Here is a 21,141-nt window from a genome sequence, read left to right as displayed (position 1 = left end):
CCACCTAACCTGCACATCATTGGACTGTGGGAGGAAACTCGGAGGAAACCTACACAGACACAGGGAGAATGTGCAAACTCCATGTAGACAGTCTTCCAAGGCTGCAATCGAAATTGGGTTTCTGGCGCTGTGAAGCAACAGTACTAACTACTGATCTCAGAGTAAGGGGTTTCCCAGTTCGTATGAGATTAAGAGGAATTCATTCTCTCTGAAGGTATTAAATCTTTGGAATTCTTTACTACAAAGGGCTGTAGAGTCTGAGTGGTTAATTATATTTAAAGCCGTGATAGATTTTAATCAGTATGGGAATCAAAAGGTGAAAAGGCAGGATAGTGGAGCTGAGGATTATTGGATCAGCCATGATCTCATTGAATGGCAGAGCAGACTAGATGGGCTGATTGGTCTACTTATACTCCTATGTCTTATGGTCATACGGTAAAAGATCCAATACCTTTATTCAAAAAAGAGTAAGGGTGATATAGGCCACTATTTAGCTCTCAATGAACAGCAATGAAATTGATGATCCAGTCATCATGTCATTGCTGTTTGTGGAACCTTGCTGTGTGTTTCCCAGATTGTGACAATAACTATCCATCAAAACAAGGCTGACTGGAAAAAGGAGGAGAAAGTGAGGACTGCAGATGCTGGAGATCAGAGCTGAAAAATGTGTTGCTGGAAAAGCGCAGCAGGTCAGGCAGCATCCAAGGAGCAGGAGAATCGACGTTTCGGGCATGAGCCCTTCTTCAGGAAGGACTGGAAAAAGGATTTGAACATCCTGAGGTCATGAAATAGTCCAAATCATCGCAAATTCTTTCTGTTTCTATTGATCCTAGTGTAAACCAAGTATTAAAGCTATGGCTTACTTTTCTGTATGGCTGAATCCACACTGGCCAGATTTCCTTCAAATTTAATGTAAAGATCAAGCTAAGAATTAGAACAAATTCCAAAATGAAAAATAAATATGTTGGGATCAGGGAGAGTCATGTAGATTGAAACAGCAATTTATGTTTTTTTTCTCTGTTTTGTGTGTTTTAGTTTAATGTTGAACACAGAGGTGATGTAATCTGAGATTATTCCTGATATAAAGATGTTTGGAAGAAAGAACATCCGAAAGGAAGACATTGAGTGAATTAACAGAGAGATGAGCTAGCAGAGCTGGAGGGATAAAACAGAAATAAAATATGTGGAAAAATGCAAATATTATAAAAGGGAAGGTCAAAGCACAAGCAGATAAAAGATTTAAAAAATAAACTAAGCAGTTTGAGGGAGGAAGGGATATTTGCAGAATGTATTGTAAAAAGGACAACGTTAATGTTATCTTTTTCAGTGTTTGCATTTGTTATGCTCTGTTTGAAAGGTAGGTGAAAGAAGATTTACCAAAGTTCGAAAGGGAATTGTACATTTAAACATTGAAAATAGGAGCTGGATTAGGTCATTCGATCCATTAAGCCTGCTTCAGCATTCAAAGAGACCAGGCTGATCATTGATGTATTTGCCATTTATCCCCCTATCCCCATGTCCCTCAATGTCATTAGTGTTCAGAAATCCATTGGCTTAGGAACAAAAGTAGGCCACTTAGCCCATTGAGTCTGTTTTACCATTCAATGAGATCGTGGCTGATCTATTCATCCTAAACTTCACTTTCCTGCCTTTTCACGTAATAACCCTTGATTCACAGCCTTAGAGTAAAGGGAAGAACTTTTACAACAAATTCCTCCTCCTCTATGTCTTAAATGTGCAGCCCCTTAATGTGAGATACATCAGGTACTTCCATTGTACTTCTATGTTGCGAGTCTATCTAGTGTAGATTATGGATCTGTATGTCTGGAAAAGAAAAGGTTAAGGCTGTAGGGACATTGCAGGGTGGAGGATAAATTGAATAGCTCTGTGAAAAGGATGCAATGTGTTGTGAAACCTGAAAGCATTAAGGAGAGGGCTTTAGGTGTTCCAAAGTATTAGTGACTAGGCCAAACAATAGAAGGACAAAGTTAAGATGATGAAGGAATGAGAACAGCCCTGTAAGTCAAGGACACCACCTTGATTTTGATTCACAACTATATGGGTAAAAGTAAGATAAAGTTGCCATCATCCCAGAGGACAATAAGGTAAAAACAATGACTGCAGATGCTGGAAACCAGATTCTGGATTAGTGGTGCTGGAAGAGCACAGCAGTTCAGACAGCATCCAAGGAGCTTCGAAATCGACATTTCGGGCAAAAGCCCTTCATCAGGAATAAAGGCAGTGAGCCTGAAGCGTGGAGAGATAAGCTAGAGGAGGGTGGGGGTGGGGCGAAAGTAACATAGCGTACAATGGGTGAGTGGGGGAGGGGATGAAGGTCATAGGTCAGGGAGGAGAGGCTGGAGTGGATAGGTGGAAAAGGAGCTAGGCAGGTAGGACAAGTCCGGACAAGTCATGGGGACAATGCTGAGCTGGAAGTTTGGAACTAGGGTGAGGTGGAGGAAGGGGAAATGAGGAAACTGTTGAAGTCCACATTGATGCCCTGGGATTGAAGTGTTCCGAGGCAGAAGATGAGGCGTTCTTCCTCCAGGCGTCTGGTGGTGAGGGAGCGGCGAAGGAGGCCCAGGACCTCCATGTCCTCCACAATAAGTCTGCTCTCTGATTTTGAGAGTGACGATTGGTAGCGTTTTAACCTGAAGATCACCATGCCTCAGCCAAAGGGCAAGTTGAGAACGTGGCACCCTCATCATAACTTTAGCTGGCACCAGAATTGAATTTGTGCTTTGACCTCATTTTGCAGAGAAATTGAAAATCACCTCTGAGTTCCCAATCCCAGGACACTTAATTGCTGCTTAAAATGATCAGATTGTGAACGGTCTTCACATGTATCCATCCACTGAGTTGCAGTTAAGAGCTGTTTTGTCAAAGTTTATGGTTGGTGGAATAGCCAGAAAAGAAATTGATATTTCAGTCATGTCATGGGATCACTTTCAAAGCCAATAATCGTAAAGTCTCTTGCGTTCATTGCTATCCAGAACTCAAAGCAATCTGTCAGTCCCTTAAGATTCCTTGCTCATTGACCTGTCATCTTGCAAGATGTATTCTTTCACAAACTTCCTTTTTACATCCAGATCGATTCTCGAAGGTTGAAGGTAAGATTAATAGCAACCATTATTGTCATATGTCAGATATATGCAGTGTGAAGAAATTAGGCTGACAAGCATGAAGCATTTTGGTCATACAGAGATTGGGAGAACGTGCAACTCCACGTAGTCACCCAGTGCTGGAATTAAACCCGTGTCCCTGGCGTTTCCTGATGAAGGGCTTTTGCCCGAAACGTCGATTTCGAAGCTCCTTTGATGCTGCCTGAACTGCTGTGCTCTTCCAGCACCACTAATCCAGAATTATAAGTCCACAGTGCTAGCCATTGAACCACTGTGTACCCATCATTTCTTATCAAATCCATTACCGAATGAAACAAACCCAAGAAGCTCTGACTGTTAGTGCTCACCAGGTTCAGAATGTGTAGTGATGTTTAATTTTGGGCTATTGCTAATATCAAGTAACCCATAATGAAATCTAAGACAGATTTCCATTTAACTAAATGGGAGCAACTCACATCAGCTTTTTACGCTTTTCATAAGCAGCATGGTGAGATTCTTGCTAGGCACCAGTGATTTGAAAATTGATGAGGATTGACACTTGTTTAAACCTCTTTGTTAACGACCCAATTCACTTGCTAAAAATTCCCACCTTACCAAGCTTGCTAAATAAGCTCGACTTTGGGAAAAACCAGGAGGGAGCCCAGATCAAGGACCTGTTAGATTCAGCTCACCGCTTGCTCTGAATGATGTCCATATTGTAAATTGGGCACCAGTATCTCAAGGCACAATCCATGGGCATAGGCCACACACACTCCTATGGACATTAGCATTCAACATGTACCAGCCTCTAAGAACCCTGATGGCATATTGCCAGTCTGCTTCTGTACTTCAGTGTTGTGTCTCAGGCTGCACTGGCAGCTGTAATCATAATTCTGATGTGGTGACACGCACCTACTTCATGGACTGGACATGGCTGCATCTCCGAGCTCTTTGATTGCTCTCATTGCACTCAGTCATTTAGGTACTCATAGAATCACTGGCGGCGCAGTGGCTCAGTGGTCATCACTGTTGCCTCAGAGCACCAGGGACATGAGTTTGACATGACCCTCAGGTGACTCTGAGGAGCTTGCACATTCTCGCTGTGTCTGCCTGAGTTTCTTTCAGACACGCTGGTTTTCTCCCACAGGTGTGCAGGTTAGATGGATTGACCATGGTAAAATTGTCCATCGTGTCCAGGGATGTGTAGGTTAGGTGGTGGGTTAGCTATGGGAAATGTGGGGTCATGGGGATAAAGTGGGGGCCGTGCCTGGGTGGGATGCTCTTCGGAGAGTTGGTGCAGACTCGATGGGCTGAATGGCCTCTTCAGCACTGTTGGGATTCTATGCTGCCTTGTCTTTTTTCATTTTTCCCCTCAGCCAAAGTTATCCAGCTCATACGACTGCTGTGCTGACACAAAGCCAGGAAACTGCCTTAGTCATCAGCACACCACAGTCAAGTCAAGGGGGATAGACTTCACTCAGGAGTTCCTGATACAATAAGTAAAATGGAATTGCTGATACGGTTCCAGACCAAGCTTTAGGACTTCAGAGTCAGGATTCTCTCCTCAGAAAGGCTGAGTAAGCAAATGATGGGCGGCACACCACCCACCTTGAGTTTTTCTGCCCTATTGTGGACTGTTTTCCTCCAGAAATGATGCATGGGAGATGAATAGCATGGGTTGCATAGCTATTGCATTTTTTTGCAGATGGAGGGTGAAAGGGAAGTGTTGAAGGCATGCCGGTACTGTGTCAGTGCTGTGACCTGTTGGGATGGGTGACTGTGAGTGAGAGAATATGTTGCAGGCAAGAGTGAGTGTGTGTGAACCTTGGTGAGAGGTGGGTACAGTAGCAGAGATACAGGAAATGTCAATTTTCAGAAAGGAGATGGCAGAACCTATCCTGCGGAATGGAGAAGGACATTGACCTTCTTCCTATAGTGCTGGCCATTCTTTCAGATGGCTGAGACTGATTGAAGCCAGGTGGTAACCTCTGATCAGGCTGCTGTGTTCTGGTGTCATGGTGTGTACTGCTAGTCCTCGAGGAGGAGGAAGAAGTCCTGCATCAGCACCACCCCATCCAGTAGGACCTCTGGGACCCTACCTGCAAAGCAGGGCAGCAATTGTCCTATGTCTGTCACATCTGGGACAGAAATGTCAGGAACTGCACAGGGCATTTCCGGACTGACAGTACTAGTCCAGACGCACCATGGGCTTACAGTGCAAGGGATGTTGGTCTTTTGGCAGATAGCTGCTGTGTGGGAGAAAGTAAGGACTGCAGATGCTGGAAATCAGTCGAAAAGTGTGGAACTGGAAAACACAGCAGGTCAGGCAGCATCCAAGGCTCAAGAGAATCAACGTTTCAGGCAGAAGCCCGATGAAGGGCTATGAGGGAAATGTCGATTCTCCAGCTCCTCGGATGCTGCCTGACCTGCTGTGCTTTTCCAGCACACATTTTTCACCTCAGATATCTGCTGTTTGCTGAGTTGTCCCTGCTACGGTATGTAGTAGGAATTGGATGTGGGAGATACCATAGGGGCAAGTCTGAAATTAAAAAGGCAAGTTTGGCAAGATACAGCAAGAACACTCATTAGGCTTCACAGCGACAAAATGTCCAAAAAAACCCAACACGGATCCCATGTTTGTTTGACCTAACTTTGAAATTGAGATGCTCCTGCATTTCCTTGCCACGTCAGAAGCTCATCCTGCAACTCATGCTGATAACAAACGATGATCCTTGAGCTGAATTTTTTAAAGTTCTCATTCATTATAAAGAGGTTAGCTGTGAGTCTGTCCTTTCATTTGACTGATTAATTGTGGCCATTTTCTTGGTCTGTTTACTCTCTTCTACAACAGATCTTTACCTAATTGCTTGGCAGTCCCTAGCATATTTAATACTGAAAAAAAAAACACATTTTTGAAGTATTTTGTCTGGCATTTATCAGGATTTGCAAGAATACCAATTTAAAGGGAAAAACTTAAGATCAGTTGGCACTGTCATTCAGTATAAATGGTGCTTTCCCCCCAAATTAATATTCTTGTGAATAGTCCAGATGAGTGCAAGATGAAATGCTTTGACAAAACATGTCATTTCTTAGCCAGAATCATGATCTTTCACTTGTAAGCCAAACAGTGGTACATGTTGGGTTGGGTAACTGCTAGTGCACTGTTTCTAATTGCTTTCAGAGGAGTTTCACTCCTCTTGAGGACTAAGGGGACAAGCCAAGTGAACATGAGAGAGCAGGAGGAAGGGGCTGGGTGGGGGTGCATATCTGCAGAGACCATACTACAGGGGTATATGTTGCTTTATCTTAAACTGTTCAAAACATGGGCCTTAAAGCATCTTGTTGATAGGACCACCAGAGGATGTAAAAGTCACTATGGATCTCCCTACCTCCTGAAGCACAGTGAATTAGTGGCTAGCATTCCTGCCTCACAGTGCCACGGACTAGGTTTGATTCCACTCTCAGCCTATGTGGAGTTTGCACATTCTCCCCCTGTATGTGTGGGTTTCCTCCGGGTGCTCTGGTTTCCTTCCACAGTCCAAAGGTGTGCAATCTAGGTGGATTGGTCATGTTAAATTGTCACGTGGTGTCCAGGGATGTGCGGGCTAGGTGGATTAGCCATGGGAAATGCAGGGTTCCAGGAATAGGGTAGGGAGTTAAGTCTGGATGGGATGTTCTTTGGAGGGTTGATTCGGACTTGTTGAGCCAAATGGCCTGCTTCCATACTGTCGGAATTCTACGATTTCATGATACCACTGACTGGAACAGAAACTCTGATGTCCCAGTGCAGAACCTGGGTGCCATGTATGGACCTTTGGCAACCATTAGTATTTTATTATCCTAACATCATTTGTGTCCGAGAGACGGAACCATGCTGAGATAATGTAAAAAGCATCATCTGTTCATTGTTCTGATTCACAGCAAATGTATACCTAATTATCAGAACCAGAGAAAACACCCAGGAACAGAGAAACCTTGGGCTCACATGCAAATGTAGGCTGAAAGACACAGAAACTGAAAATATCTAGGATCAAAAAAAAGTGAAGTAGCACAGAAACATGACTAGCCTTATTCCATTCGTGTTGATGTATCTTCTCCCATGGTTGTCAAAGTGCGATACAGAAGATTATGTTTCAAACAGCCATTCACAAAAAGAAATTCACAGAAAATAGCATTACCAAGGAGCCACACTGGATTCACTTTATATGGGTCAGTATGCTTTGCAAAACATTGAAGACAGGCATCAATTATTGAATGAGTTGTCTGGTATTTGTCACACCATGTTGCTTGCACTGGCCACTGACCTACCAAATGAACATTGTTATTAAAGAACAATTGGAATTTCAACATGACCTTCCCTGCAATCTCCCATCACCATTGCTCAACCTACCTCTTTTAGAAACAGCGTCTTTGAAAAAATAATCAGCCATATACTAATATTACATAAACTAGAAATAGACATAACGGTTTTTGATGCTTGCTTCATAGCTTCAAATTCTGTTCTACTGCAAACACTTAATGTCATAGAGTCACAGAGATGTACAGTATGGAAACAGACTCTTCAGTTCAACTCGTCCATGCTGACAAGATATCCTAACCCAATCTAGCCGCATTTTCCAGCACTTGGCCCATTGGCCCTCTAAACCCTTCCTATTCATATCCCCATCCAGATGCCTTTTAAATGTTGTAATTGTACCTGCCTCTACCACTTCCTCTGGCAGCACATTCCATACACACACCACACTCTGCATGAAAAGGTTGCCCTTTTCAATTTTTCCCCTCTCACCTTAAACCTTTGCCCTCTACTTCTCGACTCCCACACCCAAGGGAAAAGACCTTGTCCACTTATCTATCCATGTCCCTCATGATTTTATAAACCTCTGTTAAGGTCACCCCTCAGCCTTCTATGCTCCAGGGAAACAGCCCCAGCCTATTCAGCCTCTCCCTATAGTTCCAACCCTCCAACCCCCGTAACATCCTTGTAAATCTTTTCTGAATCCTTTCAAGTTTCACAACACACATAAGGAGGGAGCCCAGAATTGCACAGTAAAAAGTCACCTTGCTTATTCCAGTCCAACAATCTGCCATCATTTGAGTACATTCATTGGACACAGCCTGGTACAGACACTGGCATTCTGGTGATGACAAAGTGGGTGACCTTTGAACGGCTGCTTGCTAACATTTGATCATTGTGAGAGATGACAAAACGTAACTTCAATAACCATCCTCATTCTGTGACTCAGCTGCCAGTCAATCGATCACCACACCAGGCCCTAACAATGTTTGCTGTATTTGCAGTCCCTGGAGTAAAATGTTTGTTACTGTCAGTATGTGCAGAAAATGTTATTAATTGAATTTACAATGAGATATTAAGCCGTATTACTAATGATTTTGTAGCACTGTTTATTAAACGCAGAGTCAACTTGTCTTTATTACCCCATCACAATTTCAAATTATAGTGCGCTTGTCTTCAATTTCTTAATCGGGTTAACCAGCTCTAAAATCTGATTGATTAAAGTCCCACTTCCCTTTAATTTGACACTTCTAACACTGAGGCAGTTTTCAGCATTGCTGTCAGATTATTCATGCTATAAATTACCAAACCAGCCTATTGTAGGCTTTATGTGACAAATGCAAACTGCTCCCCTGTTTCTACTATAACCTACTTAAAGGCCCAGCAAGTCTTGTGCCTTGATAGTGCCTTTTATGTACTTAGGGCTTCCCAAAGCACTTTACAGTGTATTAAGAATTTCTGAGATGGAGGAAATATGGTAGCTCATTTAGAAAACTACATTCGACACATCCAGGCCATCCTCCATACCACCTTGCTTTGGGTCAATGAACCTGAGTCTTCCTTCGGTGGCAATTCAAAGCTCAGAAGTGTTCCCACTGAAGACACCCAAGGTCCGTCATGAGAATTTGATTGCAGGACCAAAATCACTAAGCCCTCCATACTGGACTCAAGAACATGGAGAGTGCCCTCCAGGACATTCAACTACATCTCCTGCATTGATGATTGCAGGATCGGTGTGGACTTGTTGGGCGAAAGGGCCTGTTTCCACACTGTAATCTAATCTAATCTAATCTGATCCCCAAGGTCAATATGGTGGCATGGTGGCTCAGTGGTTAATACTGCTGCTTCATAGCGCCAAGGATACAGGTTTGATTCCAGTCTCTCACCATTTCTGTGTGGGTTTTCCTCGGATGGTCTTGTTTCCTCCCACAGTCCAACGATGTGTAGGTTAGGGTGGATTGGCCATGGTAAAATTGTCCATTGTGTCCAGGAATATGTAGGCTAGGTGGATTAGCCATGGGAAATGTAGGGCTGTAGAGTAGGGGGGTGGGTCTGGGTGGGATGCTGTGGACTCAATGGGCTGAATGACCTGCTTCCACACCATAGGGATTCTTTGAAGTACTGTCACAGATCAAACGATATCAAGGTGATCAGTAAAAGTAGTACAAGGACACCCCCAAAAAAAGATCATAACTAGAAACTCCTGCATTGCATGACGACATATCTCTTGGGAATACAGGGCAGCTGACTGCTCATGTGGAGACAAGCACTGAAGTTGGGTTCGACCCAATTTTGATGACCATCTTTGCCAAGCTGATAACATCCATCATACTGAAAGGAGGATGAGAAACGGAGCAACAGCTGAATTTCCCCAAGTGAAATAATCAACAAAATAATCTGCCAATTTTTGGGTACTGTGCTGATTTCATATTCACTCGATTCAGTCATGTTCTGTCTCAGCTGCATAGTCTGACAGGTGAAAGTGAGGACTGCAGATGCTGGAGATTAGAGTTGAGAGTGTGGTGCTGCAAAAGCACAGCAGGTTATGCAGTATCCGAGGAGCAGGAGAATTGACGTTTCGGGCAAAAGCCCTTCATCAGGCATAGTCCAGCAGCCGCTCTGAGGGTCCATGTTTGCCAATGCCATGCTGACACAGTTATTTCAGGTTTCTCCAGCTGCTACCACACACAGACATCGGAGATGTGCGCAATGACTGGAGAAATTTATAGCACATGCAACTTTACAGCGCAGTACAGACCCTTCAGCCTTCAATGTTATGCTGACCTGTGTAAATAATCTGATGCCCATCTAACCTACACCGTTCCATTATTATCCATATCTATGTCCAATGCCCATTTAAATGCCTTTAATCTGGGCGAGTCTACTACTGTTGCAGGCAGGGCATTCCACATTTCTACTACTCTCTGAGTGAAGAAACTACCCCTAATATCTGTCCTGAATTTATCACCCTCAATTTAAAGCTATGCCCCCTCGTGTTAGCCTTCATCATCCGAGGAAAAAGGCTCTCACTGTCCATCTAATCCTCTGATTATCTTATACGGCTCAATTAAGTCACCTCTCACCTTTTTTTACTCTCTAATGAAAACAGCCTCAGTTCCCTCAGCCTTTCCTCGTAAGATCTTCCTTCCATACCAGGCAACATCTTAGTAAATCTCCTCTGAACCATTTCCAAAGCTTCCATATCCTTCCTAAAATGCGGTGACCAGAACTGTAGGCAATACTCCAGGTGTGGCCTTATCAGTGTTTTGTATAGCTGAAGCATGACCTTGTGGCTCTGAAACTCAATCCCCCTACCAATAAACACCAACACACCATATGCCTTCTTAACAACCCTATCAGCTTCGAGAGTGTGATGTTGGAAAAGCACAGCAGGTCAGGCAGCATCCGAGGAGCAAGAGAATCAACATTTCGGGCATAAGTCCTTCATCCTTCATCAACCCTAATCTCTACCATCTGCAGTCCTCACTTTCTCCCAACCCTATCAATCTGGGTGGCAACTTTCAGGGATTCATGCACTAGGACACGAGATCTCATTGTGCTTCTACATTGCAATGAATTTTATAATTAGCCCAGTATTCTGCATTCCTGTTACTTCTTCCAAAGTGAGTGACCTCACACTTTTCCATATTAAACTCCATTTGTCACTTTTCAGCCCAGCTCTGCATCTTATCTATGTCCCTCTGTAACCCACAATATCCTTCACCACTATCCACAACCCTGCCTACCTTAGTGTCATCTGCAAATTTACTAATCCATCCTTTTACGTCCAAATCATTTATAAAACTGACAAACAGCAGTGGCCCCAAAGCAGATCTTTGCAGCACACCACTGGTAATTGAATTCCAGAATGATCTTTTCCCATCAACCACCACATTCTGTCTTCTTTCAGCTAGCCAATTTCTGATCCAAACCACTAAATAACCTTCAATCCCGAAACTCTGTAATTTATGCAATAGTTTTCCATGTAGAACATTATCAAGCATCTTACAGAAGTCCACATACACCACATCAACTGCTTTACCTTCATCCACCAAGGGATGTGGTAGAAGCAGACACTTTGGCAAAGTTTAGGAGGCATTTGGACAGACACATGAGCAGGCAGGGAATAGAAGGATATAGACCATGTGCAGGCAGAGGTAGTTTAGAATGGCATCATGGTCGGCATAGACATGGTTAGCCGAAGAACCTATTCCTGTGCTGTACTATTCTATATTCTCTGCTCTATGAATCCCAGCTGCTGATTCTGTTCCAAAGTGTATTGATTGACTATAAAAACAAATAATGGTTTCTTCAGTCTTGAATGATGACTTTTTGAGCCTTTGCTTCTCTGCATTACCAGCAAAATTTCCTGAATATAGCCCCCATGAATCAACCCCTTGTTTGGTTTCTCTACTCAGTTGGTCTTCTCCTCCGTCTGCAGTTATGCCAGCATCACTCTCTGTCCAGTATCTCGAGGGTGATTACTTTTGTACACAGCTCAGCTCTGCCAGGTTATTTGACAGTGGGGCTGGGACATTTTGTTGACAGTGTTCACCTCATCCTGTACACATACATGGACTTCCTGGTAAAAAGTGCTTGTGTTTGTTGTTCGCCCCATAGTGCCTCGGGCAGTGAAGAATCAGTCAGTGTTGTGGGTCGGCAGTCACATGTAAACCACGTAAGGATCACTGATTTCCTTCCCTAAAGGACAGGAATGACCCAGATGAATTTTTCCAATAACAAACACTGGTTTACATGGTCAATGCTAGCTTTGTTTACATTTTCCATATTAAAGTGACTCATACTTACATCTGCACTGCAGACTTATCATAGAATGGGATTGATCAAGATGGATACATTCTGAATTCCTGTCACAGGTGGATACGTGCACACATCACATCTTGCTAACTTACTAATTTAGACATTATTCAAGCCCATTTTCTGCATTGATTTAGCACTGCACAGGGAGCATAAATGCCACAAGGCCAGAAGAGATGACGCAATGATGCAGATTTAATTGATTGCTTTTACATCTTAAAGGCAAACCAATATATAACAAGTCCATTAGCTTAGCTGTCAAACTTCCCCCTTTCACTGAAGTAACACCTAGAAAAAGATCAGGAAGCTTTCCTGGTTGCAAACCCCAGTGTAGCACACAAAGGCTACAAACACAGATTATGCAGCATGCGGCTCTCTTGCCACTGGGCAATGTAACATCAGTCTTCTTCTGAACCCTCTTCTTCCTGATTTCACTATACATGGAGTTTGGGCAATATCAATCAAAATAGAGCTGGGAAGATGGAAACTCTACCAAACAGAAGTGTTTTATATGCAGCTGGGGTTGTAGAAGAAACTCGTTGTTTTTGTGAAGTGGTAATATTGCTGAATGAATTATCTGGAGGCCCGACCTAATGATCTGTGGACATGATTACAAATTAATTTTAACTCCATCAATTTAATAAATCTGGAAGAGAAAAAATGCTGGCCTTGATAACAGTGATGGTAAAACCTAGCAGTTTTGTTGTAAAAGCCACATCTGGTTCGCTAATGTCCTCCCCTGGGGAAAGACGGGCAATGTATTGGGGTAGAATCTGCCACCCTCACCCAGTCTGGCCTGCATACAACCCCAGGAGCACTGCAATGTACTTTAGTCCTAATTGCCCTATCAAAATGCCTAGCAAGCTGCTCAGTTCCATGAACCCGTATAAGATATCATGGGGCTATTCAGTCCATCTGGACTGCAGCAGTTCATGAAGCCAGTTCACCACTACCTTTTCAAAGGTAATAAGGGATGGACAGTTGATGCTTACCTTGCCTGCAGCAGCCCACATCCTGAAAATAAATATTAAAAAGTGTGAAAACCCATGCTGAGCTCATAAAGGATACCCTTAATGAGAGAGACATGTTAAAAATGTCACCAACACATTAAGTAGAGCATAATTAATAAAATTGAAAATTATTTACCCTGTGGTGATTAGGTCATCCTCTTCTCAGAGAATCTGGTTCTTAGGGTTATCATCATCTCAGCTCTACTTTCTTATTTATTGTATCTTCCCTTTTTTTCACCATTTATAGTTTTTCTTTAGTTAATGGACCTTGGCCCTTAAGTAATGGAGTCCACTAGGGCTTTGCGAAGCAAATACCTTATCACATGGAACAGAAGATATTCTGAGGATAAGGCTTATTATGTGGGGTTGTCATAGAGATGTATAGCATGGAAGCAGGCCCTTTGGTCCAACCCGTCCATGCCGACCATATATCCCAACCCAATCTAGTCCCACCTGCCAGGACCTGGCCCCTATCCTTCCAAACCCTTCCTATTCATATACCCATCCAAATACCTTTGAAATGTTGCAATTGTACCAGCCTCCACCACTTGTGGAAATCTAAAATAGAAATGTAAGCGCTCGATATCCCGAATGGGAGAGAAGTAACTGTGGAGGGAGAAATCAAGTCAATGTTTCGTGTGACATCAGGTGCAGAAGAAGTTGGAGATAGAATCTGTTCTAAGCAAGATCAAAGTGAGAATGAAAGGGAGTAGTGGAAAGTTCAAAAGGTAATATTTAAAACAAGGTGGAAAATATTTAAGATTAAATGACAAATGCAATAATGACAGCAGTGGAATCTGAGAGTGCTGAAAAACACAAATTTTGCGAAAGTTTCCAACCAAAGGTGGCTCAGTAGTTAGCACTGCTGCCTCACAGCCCCAAGAATCCAAATTTGATTCCACCCTCGGGTGACAGTTTACATGGAGTTTGCATATTCTCCCCTTGTCCGTGTGGGTTTCTTCTGGATGCTTCCGTTTCCTTCCACAGTGTAAAGATGTGCAGGTTAGGGTGGATTAGCCATGGGGAATATGAGGATTCAGGGATAGGGTGTAGGTTTGCTCGCTGAGCTGTAGGTTTGATATCCAGACGTTTCATTACCTGGCTAGGTAACATCATCTGTGGTGACCTCCAAGTGAAGCGAAGCTGTTGTCTCCTGCTTTCTATTTATATGTTTGTCCTGGGGTCCCAGGAACCCCATCCAGGACAAACATATAAATAGAAAGCAGGAGACAACAGCTTCGCTTCACTTGGAGGTCGCCACTGATGATGTTACCTAGCCAGGTAATGAAATGTCTGGATATCAAACCTACAGCTCAGCGAGCAAACCTACACCCTAAACCTCAACCTGAGCTACAAACCTTCACAAACCTTGCAAAAATACAGGGATAGGGTGGGGGCTGTGTCTGTGTGAGACACTTTTTGCAGGGTTGGTATCAATTTGATGGGCTTCCTCAATGCAGGAATTCTACAAAAGGTGCCAACACTCTCCTGTCATACAGTTTGAATGTTATTTTCTCTTTACTTTGTGATTTTTTTTTTACAAATTGACCTGGTGAGCATATGACCAAAAACATCAAAAACGTATCTTTTTCGAACAATAATCAAGTTTTGTGTTGCCAAACGATTATTGGAACAACAGAATCATTAACTATAGCTTTAATTTAGGGCAATGATAATGTTCTGAAGTGGTTCAACTTGTTGTATTAGGATATAAAAGACTGTTCCTAGAGGGAACTAACCTGTTGTTCATTGCTAAATCCGACAAAGTTAAACAGTAATGTAGACATATTGTTAAGTCAAGCTTGAATCTCACGAGAGACTCTCACATAACCCAGATGTAATGTAACTAGCTGTTAAGTACTTCTTAATAAACCCATTCTGTTTATCCAGACCGAGCCTCTCTGCTGCCAAAGTCATTGTCTGGGTATCCCTCTCCGCTTGGTATCTGAGACTGATATTAATCAGAAGGAACCTGTCCAAAGCATCTCAGATGTTACCAGTAGACACAGCCACAACACTGAACAGGACTCAAACCTATTAGATATCTAACATTTTCCAGTCTAATAAAAGGTCATTGACCTGAAATATTAACTTTATTACTCTCTCCCTGTTGTGCATTTCTGTTTTTTTCTCTCTTGACCTAAAATTTCTGTTAGCAGTAGGAAATTAATCAGTTACTTTAAAACTATATTACATTTGCTAAGTGATCTGGAGATACAGTAAAATGTAATTTTGTCATCCCCAGAGCATTGAATTCCATTAGATTTCCTCGGAAGAGCTGAATGACTCAGAACATTGCTATCACAAAAAACATGTATTTAAATAGCACTTTTAACATGACAAAATGTCCTAAGATCTTTCACTGGGTAGACATAAAGCTGAGCCACAGAAGGTGATATTAGAGGGGGGAATGGCCAAAAGCTTGGTTAAAGTGATAGATTTTAAGTTATGTGTTAAAGAGGATGAAGAATTAGTAAAGGGCTGGTTTAGGGAAGCAATTCCAGAGCTTTGGCAACTGAGGATACAGTGATTAAAAGCAGCAATGTTGTCAATTATGACAGATTATGCTAATGATTGAGAGTAGACTGACAGGATAGCAATTGGTTTGTCTGGATTTCTCCTGCATATACCCGGACAATTTTCTACAGTGTCAGGTAGATTTTATGCTGTGCAGAGAGAGAGAGAGAGAGAGAGAGAGAGAGAATGAAGACTATGTCACCCTTCAGTTGACTCCCATGCAGTTGGTTGAGAATTGCCTGGGGAATTCTCGGTTTATGTAAGGACTTGGTTGTCACCACTACTGTCTGTTTGCCAGTCCTGCACAACATTGGCTGAGACAATGCTTCTTTGTCTGATCAATTCTATCTTCCACGAGATGGATCGATAATTCTTTGTTTATTTCAATTTAGTTGGCAGCAGTATTGACTTCAGATAATCACCTGACCAGTTTTGAGTTGGACAGTCTTTGATTAGAAAGCAAAGATAGAAACACTGACATTTCTGTAACATCCTCACGTTCCCTGGATATCCAAAACCACATTACAGCAATCAAGTAATCTTCAACATGTACACGCAATGCATCAGGAACCAGACCCTGATAGCTATATTTTGTGGGATGATCGAACCGATAAACCTGACAACTCAGCAGACCTGGTCCTTTAAGAGGGCTGTCCGTCCTGCATACTTTCATTTTGGGAAGGGGGTGGTTGCGGAGTTCTGGGAGTGGGGTTGGGGAGGAGGTCAGGCGAGTGTGTAATAGATATGGACTTTGCTCTTCTGGAGAAAGCAGTTAGCGGAAGGCTTTTTGAGAATTCATTCACGGGATCTGGGCATCACTTGCCCTGCTAGTATTTTTTTACCCATCCCTAATTGCCTAGAGGGCAGTTAAGAGTCTGCCACATTAGTTCTGGAGTCACATGCAGACCAGACCAGGGAATAACAGAAGGTTTCCTTCCCTGGATGTTGTAAAATCAGATGGCTTCACTATAATCCACAAAAATCCAATTCACGACAATCAACAGTGGGTCACACAGTTAAGATTACACCATTTTTTTTCTTTTTTTTTCAATTTCCTTTCTAGATATTTATTGGATTCAAATTGTAGAATCTGCCATGGTGGGATTCCAGCCCACATCCTCAGAATATCAGCCTGGGGTTCTGGATTACCACTTGAGTGAAAGTCTTTCTGCTTGTAAATGATGTCCATGTTGGCCCATCTTAGTGGAAAAGCTAAGTCTAAAATTTTGTTTCTGAGAAAGGTTTTGGATTTACAACAGCATTAAATAAAGGAGTGGATTGCAACTCAGCCACTCCTGAAATATATCATCTCCTAGAAAAGACAAAAATTTAAACAAAATGCTGAATCCATTTCCTAGAAAAGTTCAGGGAATTCCCCTCTCCATCCATAAACCAAACCAGCTCAACAGTCATGGCTATTGATGATACATCACAACCACAAGGAACTAGCAACTTCATGAATAGAAACTTCCTATTCTATCCAACCTTCCAAGCACCATTTCAATTGAATGTGATCACTTTACACTTATCGTGTCCATGCAATTTGTTCCAGGCTATACAGTATCTGTGAATAAACAAATATTTCCACATCTAATGTCACAGCCCAAACCCAATCATCCCTATCCAGTACCAATAATGTTTAATTAGACCCATCCTAATATATATTATTCTGGAATAAAAACCCCGTGGATTTCCTTGAAAGAACTCTAATTCTTGGAGCCTATACTTGCAAATTGGAGATATGAGTGAGATTTGTTCTCCTTTGGTACTCAATCTCCGAATCCTGACCAGAATCTTAATATTGTTTGCCATATGCTGGAATCAAAAAGTGGAAATGAAGTTAATTTTGGGCAGTGGTGTGAAAGAAATAATATCAAATCAGCACCTCATTTCACAATAGGAGAGCCAACTTGTCTACTTGGCTATCCTATTAATAACGGAACAGTGATCTATGATGCTCTAATATCACTGACATAAATTGAGGATTGATTAATGGCAGGGAAAGAAGAAGCAGGACTTAATGGATTATTCTCAGTGTGTCAGGCTGTTACCAGTGGGATACTGTAAGAAAGTGTTAGGGCCATAGCCAATCACAGTCTGTAGAAAGAACTGACGATGCCATGGCTTTAAGAGGTGTGTTTTGTGCTGGTTTCTTTCAGAGAGCAGTCAATGAGAAGATAAACAACTTGTAAAACCTTGGATTTTTTTTTAGAAAGCTGTAACAATAGAAGCAGCCTGAATGGGTGTGGTCAAGCTCCCACCCATAGAATCAGGAATTTTAGGTTTAGCTTTCAGCACTTCCCGTTGCTATTAGATTAGATTACTTACATTGTGGAAACAGGCCCTTTGGCCCAACAAGTCCACACCGACCTGCCAAAGCGCAACCCACCTAGACCAATTCCCCTATATTTACCTCTTCACCTAACACTACGGGCAAATTAGCATGGCCAATTCATCTAACCTGCACATTTTTGGACTGTGGGAGGAAACCCACATAGACATGGGGAGAATGTGCAAACACATTATTTCCCTCTTTCAATTGCAGCCATAAGCTGAGGGTTTTCTGCCCACTGTGGGAGGTACATGTGAAACAATCTGTGTTCTGAATTTTCCAAGGGTGTGTTCATGGGATCTTACTACATTGGAGCAGTTAATTAGTAATAGTTACTGTATCTATTGTTCTGTTAAATTTTACAGTAGAGTTAGGTTATTCCAAGTTCCTCTTTCTTTTGTAGTACTTTTAACTATAGTGTTTGAATAAATTGTGTTATGCTTAACGTCGAGTAGTTTGACCAACTGAATTGCATCTGGAACACAGCACCTCAAATTTACCTTTATAATAAGAAAAATTTAAGGTCTAGGCTACCTTCTTAATATATTTTGAGTGGGTCTGGTCCATAACAATGATCTAGATATAGGAATCAAATCCAATATTTCTAGGTTTGCATATGGCACAAAACTAGTTGAGAATGTAAATTTTGAGGAAGATATTCAAGTAGTTTTAGACAATTAGTGCACTGCAGGTAGGATATAAAATGAACAACTATGAAGTTGTCCACCTTGGTCCAGAGGAATAACAGAATTTTTCTTAAATGGTCAGAGGTTGGGAATTTTCTTGTCCAAAGTGACCTGGGTTGGACATTGGTTAGGCCACTTCTGGAATATTGATACAAATCTGGTCTCCTTCCTGTGGAAAGGATGTGGTGAAACTTGAAAGGGTTCAGAAAAGATTTACAAGGATGTTGCCGGGATTGGAGGATTTGAGAGGGATACTGTGAGAAAGTGTTAGGGAGAGGTTGAATAGACTGGGGCTGTATTCCCTGGAGTGTTGGAGGCTGAGAGGTGACCTTATAGAAGTTTATAAAGTCATGAGGAGCATGGATAAGATAAGTTGACAAAGTATTTCCCCTGGGACGGGGAAGTCCAGAACTAGAGGGCATGGGTTTAGGGTGAGAGGGGAAAAATATAATAGAGATCTAAGAGGCAACTTTTTCACTGAGAGGGTAGTACATGTATGGAATGAGCTGCCAGAGGAAGTGCTGGAGGTTTGTAAAAGGCATCTGGATGGACATATGAATAGGAAGAGTTTGGAGGGATATGGGCCAGGTGCTGGGCCTGGACTGGGTTGGGAGATCTGGTCAGCATGGACAAGTTGGACCAAAGGTTTTGTTTCCATGCTGCACATCTCTGTGACTCTATGATTTAGAATTAGAATCCCAACAGTGTGGAAATAGGTCCTTCAGCCCAACAAGTCCACACCAACCCTCCGAAGAGTAACCAACCCAGACCCATTCCCCTACCCTATATTTACCCCTGACTAAAGCACCTAGCCTATACATCCCTGAACACCTAACCTGCACATCTTTGGATTGTGGGAGGAAACCAGAGCACTCGGAGGAAACCCACACATACAGTGGGAGAATGTGCAAACTGCACACAGATAGTCGCCCGAGGCTGGAATCGAACCTTGGTCCCTGGCACTGTGAGGCAGCAGTGCTAACCACTGAGCCACCATGCCACCCTGATGAGTACCTAAAAGCTAGTGGCAGGTTCAACGATCAATAAGGAAGGCAAATACTGGAGTAACTTGGTCTTCATCACAAGGGAATTTGAGTTCAGAAGCAAATAAGTCTTTGCTGCAGTTGGATAGAGCCTTGGTGAGACTGCACCTGGAGTATCATGTCCAGATTTGGCGTCCTTATCTAAGGAAGGATATACTTGCCATAAAGGGCCAGAGAGGATTAGCTCAGTTGACTGGATCCCTAGTTTGCGATGCAGAGTGACACTAAAAGCACAAATGCAATTCCTGACAAGCTGAGGTCACCATATTCTCCAGAGTTTTGAAAAATGAGAGATGATCTCATTGAAACATAGAAAATACTTAGAGGGTATGACAGGCTGCATGCAGATATGATGTTTCCCTGGCTGTTAAGTCTAGAACCAGGACCTATAATCTCAGAATGAGGCAGATGAGGTAGAATTTGTTCATTCTGAAGATGGTGAATCTTTAGAATTCTCTCCCCCACATCATTGTGGAGCTCAAACATTGAGCATGTTCAAGACAGAAATCAATGGATTTGTGGATACCAATGACAGCAGAGAATATAGGGAGAGTGTGAGTAAGGGACATTGAAATGAATGATTGGCCTTAATTTAATGGAATGGCAGGCTTGATGGGGGTGAATGGCTTTTTCCTGTTCCCATATCACTTACCCTGGGAGAAGGAACAAAAAACAAATCAATAAGGGAATTAATATTCTCGGGAAATTCATCTCCTCTCAACTGGCTTTCCCGCTATTTGTTATTTCCTCTGTCCAAACTTCCAAAGTCCATGTGTAACAGCAGCCTCCAGAGCTGGAATCAATGCTGCGAGTGGTGTCAGCACACTGAGCTCTGTGCTTGGACCCTCCGAGCGGATTCTAGGAGCTTAGAGGGAACATTGTCCTGAACCTCATCATGCACAAATGACCTCCATGATGGAACTTGTCCAGTGGTCTGAGCCACCTGGCCAGCTCCTCTGTCACCCACCTGCCACCCCTACCCCAAATCCACAGCCCAGTTTTCGTGAATAGACCAAACATGACATTCTTTTGATTGTTTATTTGTCACTCAAAATGTTTCCACTTTTGATTTCAGCGGCAGTGATGCTGGTGCCTCAAAGAAACACTGTGGATGGATTTGAAGAGCACTTTGGTGTGAACTACCTTGGACACTTCTTGCTGACCCATCTTCTTCTGGATACCCTGAAGCATTCGGGGAGCCATGACCATAATGCTCGAATTGTCACCCTTTCTTCAGCTACCCATTATATTGGCGAGCTAAACTTCAACGACTTGCAAAGCAGGTATGACTATAATGCATTTGTACTTTCAGCTTCCCGCTGAACGGGTTAATTTGGAAT

At 42.6% G+C, this 21,141-nt stretch overlaps 1 protein-coding gene across 4 annotated transcripts in view; it reads left to right on the top strand.

The window, feature by feature from the left end:
- dhrsx (dehydrogenase/reductase (SDR family) X-linked) overlaps positions 1 to 21,141 on the top strand; it is a 293,611-nt gene that overhangs the window by 211,285 nt on the left and 61,185 nt on the right. For all 4 annotated transcript variants that reach the window (XM_043692383.2, XM_043692379.2, XM_043692380.2 and 1 more), the window contains one exon: positions 20,877 to 21,084. In XM_043692383.2, coding sequence (XP_043548318.1) covers positions 20,877 to 21,084 — 208 coding nt within the window. The remainder of the gene's footprint in view (positions 1 to 20,876; positions 21,085 to 21,141) is intronic.

Source organism: Chiloscyllium plagiosum, unplaced genomic scaffold, assembly GCF_037043375.1.
Source record: "Chiloscyllium plagiosum isolate Xiang-an unplaced genomic scaffold, Cpla_swu_hap1 HiC_scaffold_6, whole genome shotgun sequence".
Classification (NCBI taxonomy): domain Eukaryota; kingdom Metazoa; phylum Chordata; class Chondrichthyes; order Orectolobiformes; family Hemiscylliidae; genus Chiloscyllium; species Chiloscyllium plagiosum.
The sequence above is the reverse complement of the archived record's forward strand: the minus strand, read 5'-3'. Positions and strand labels throughout refer to the sequence as shown.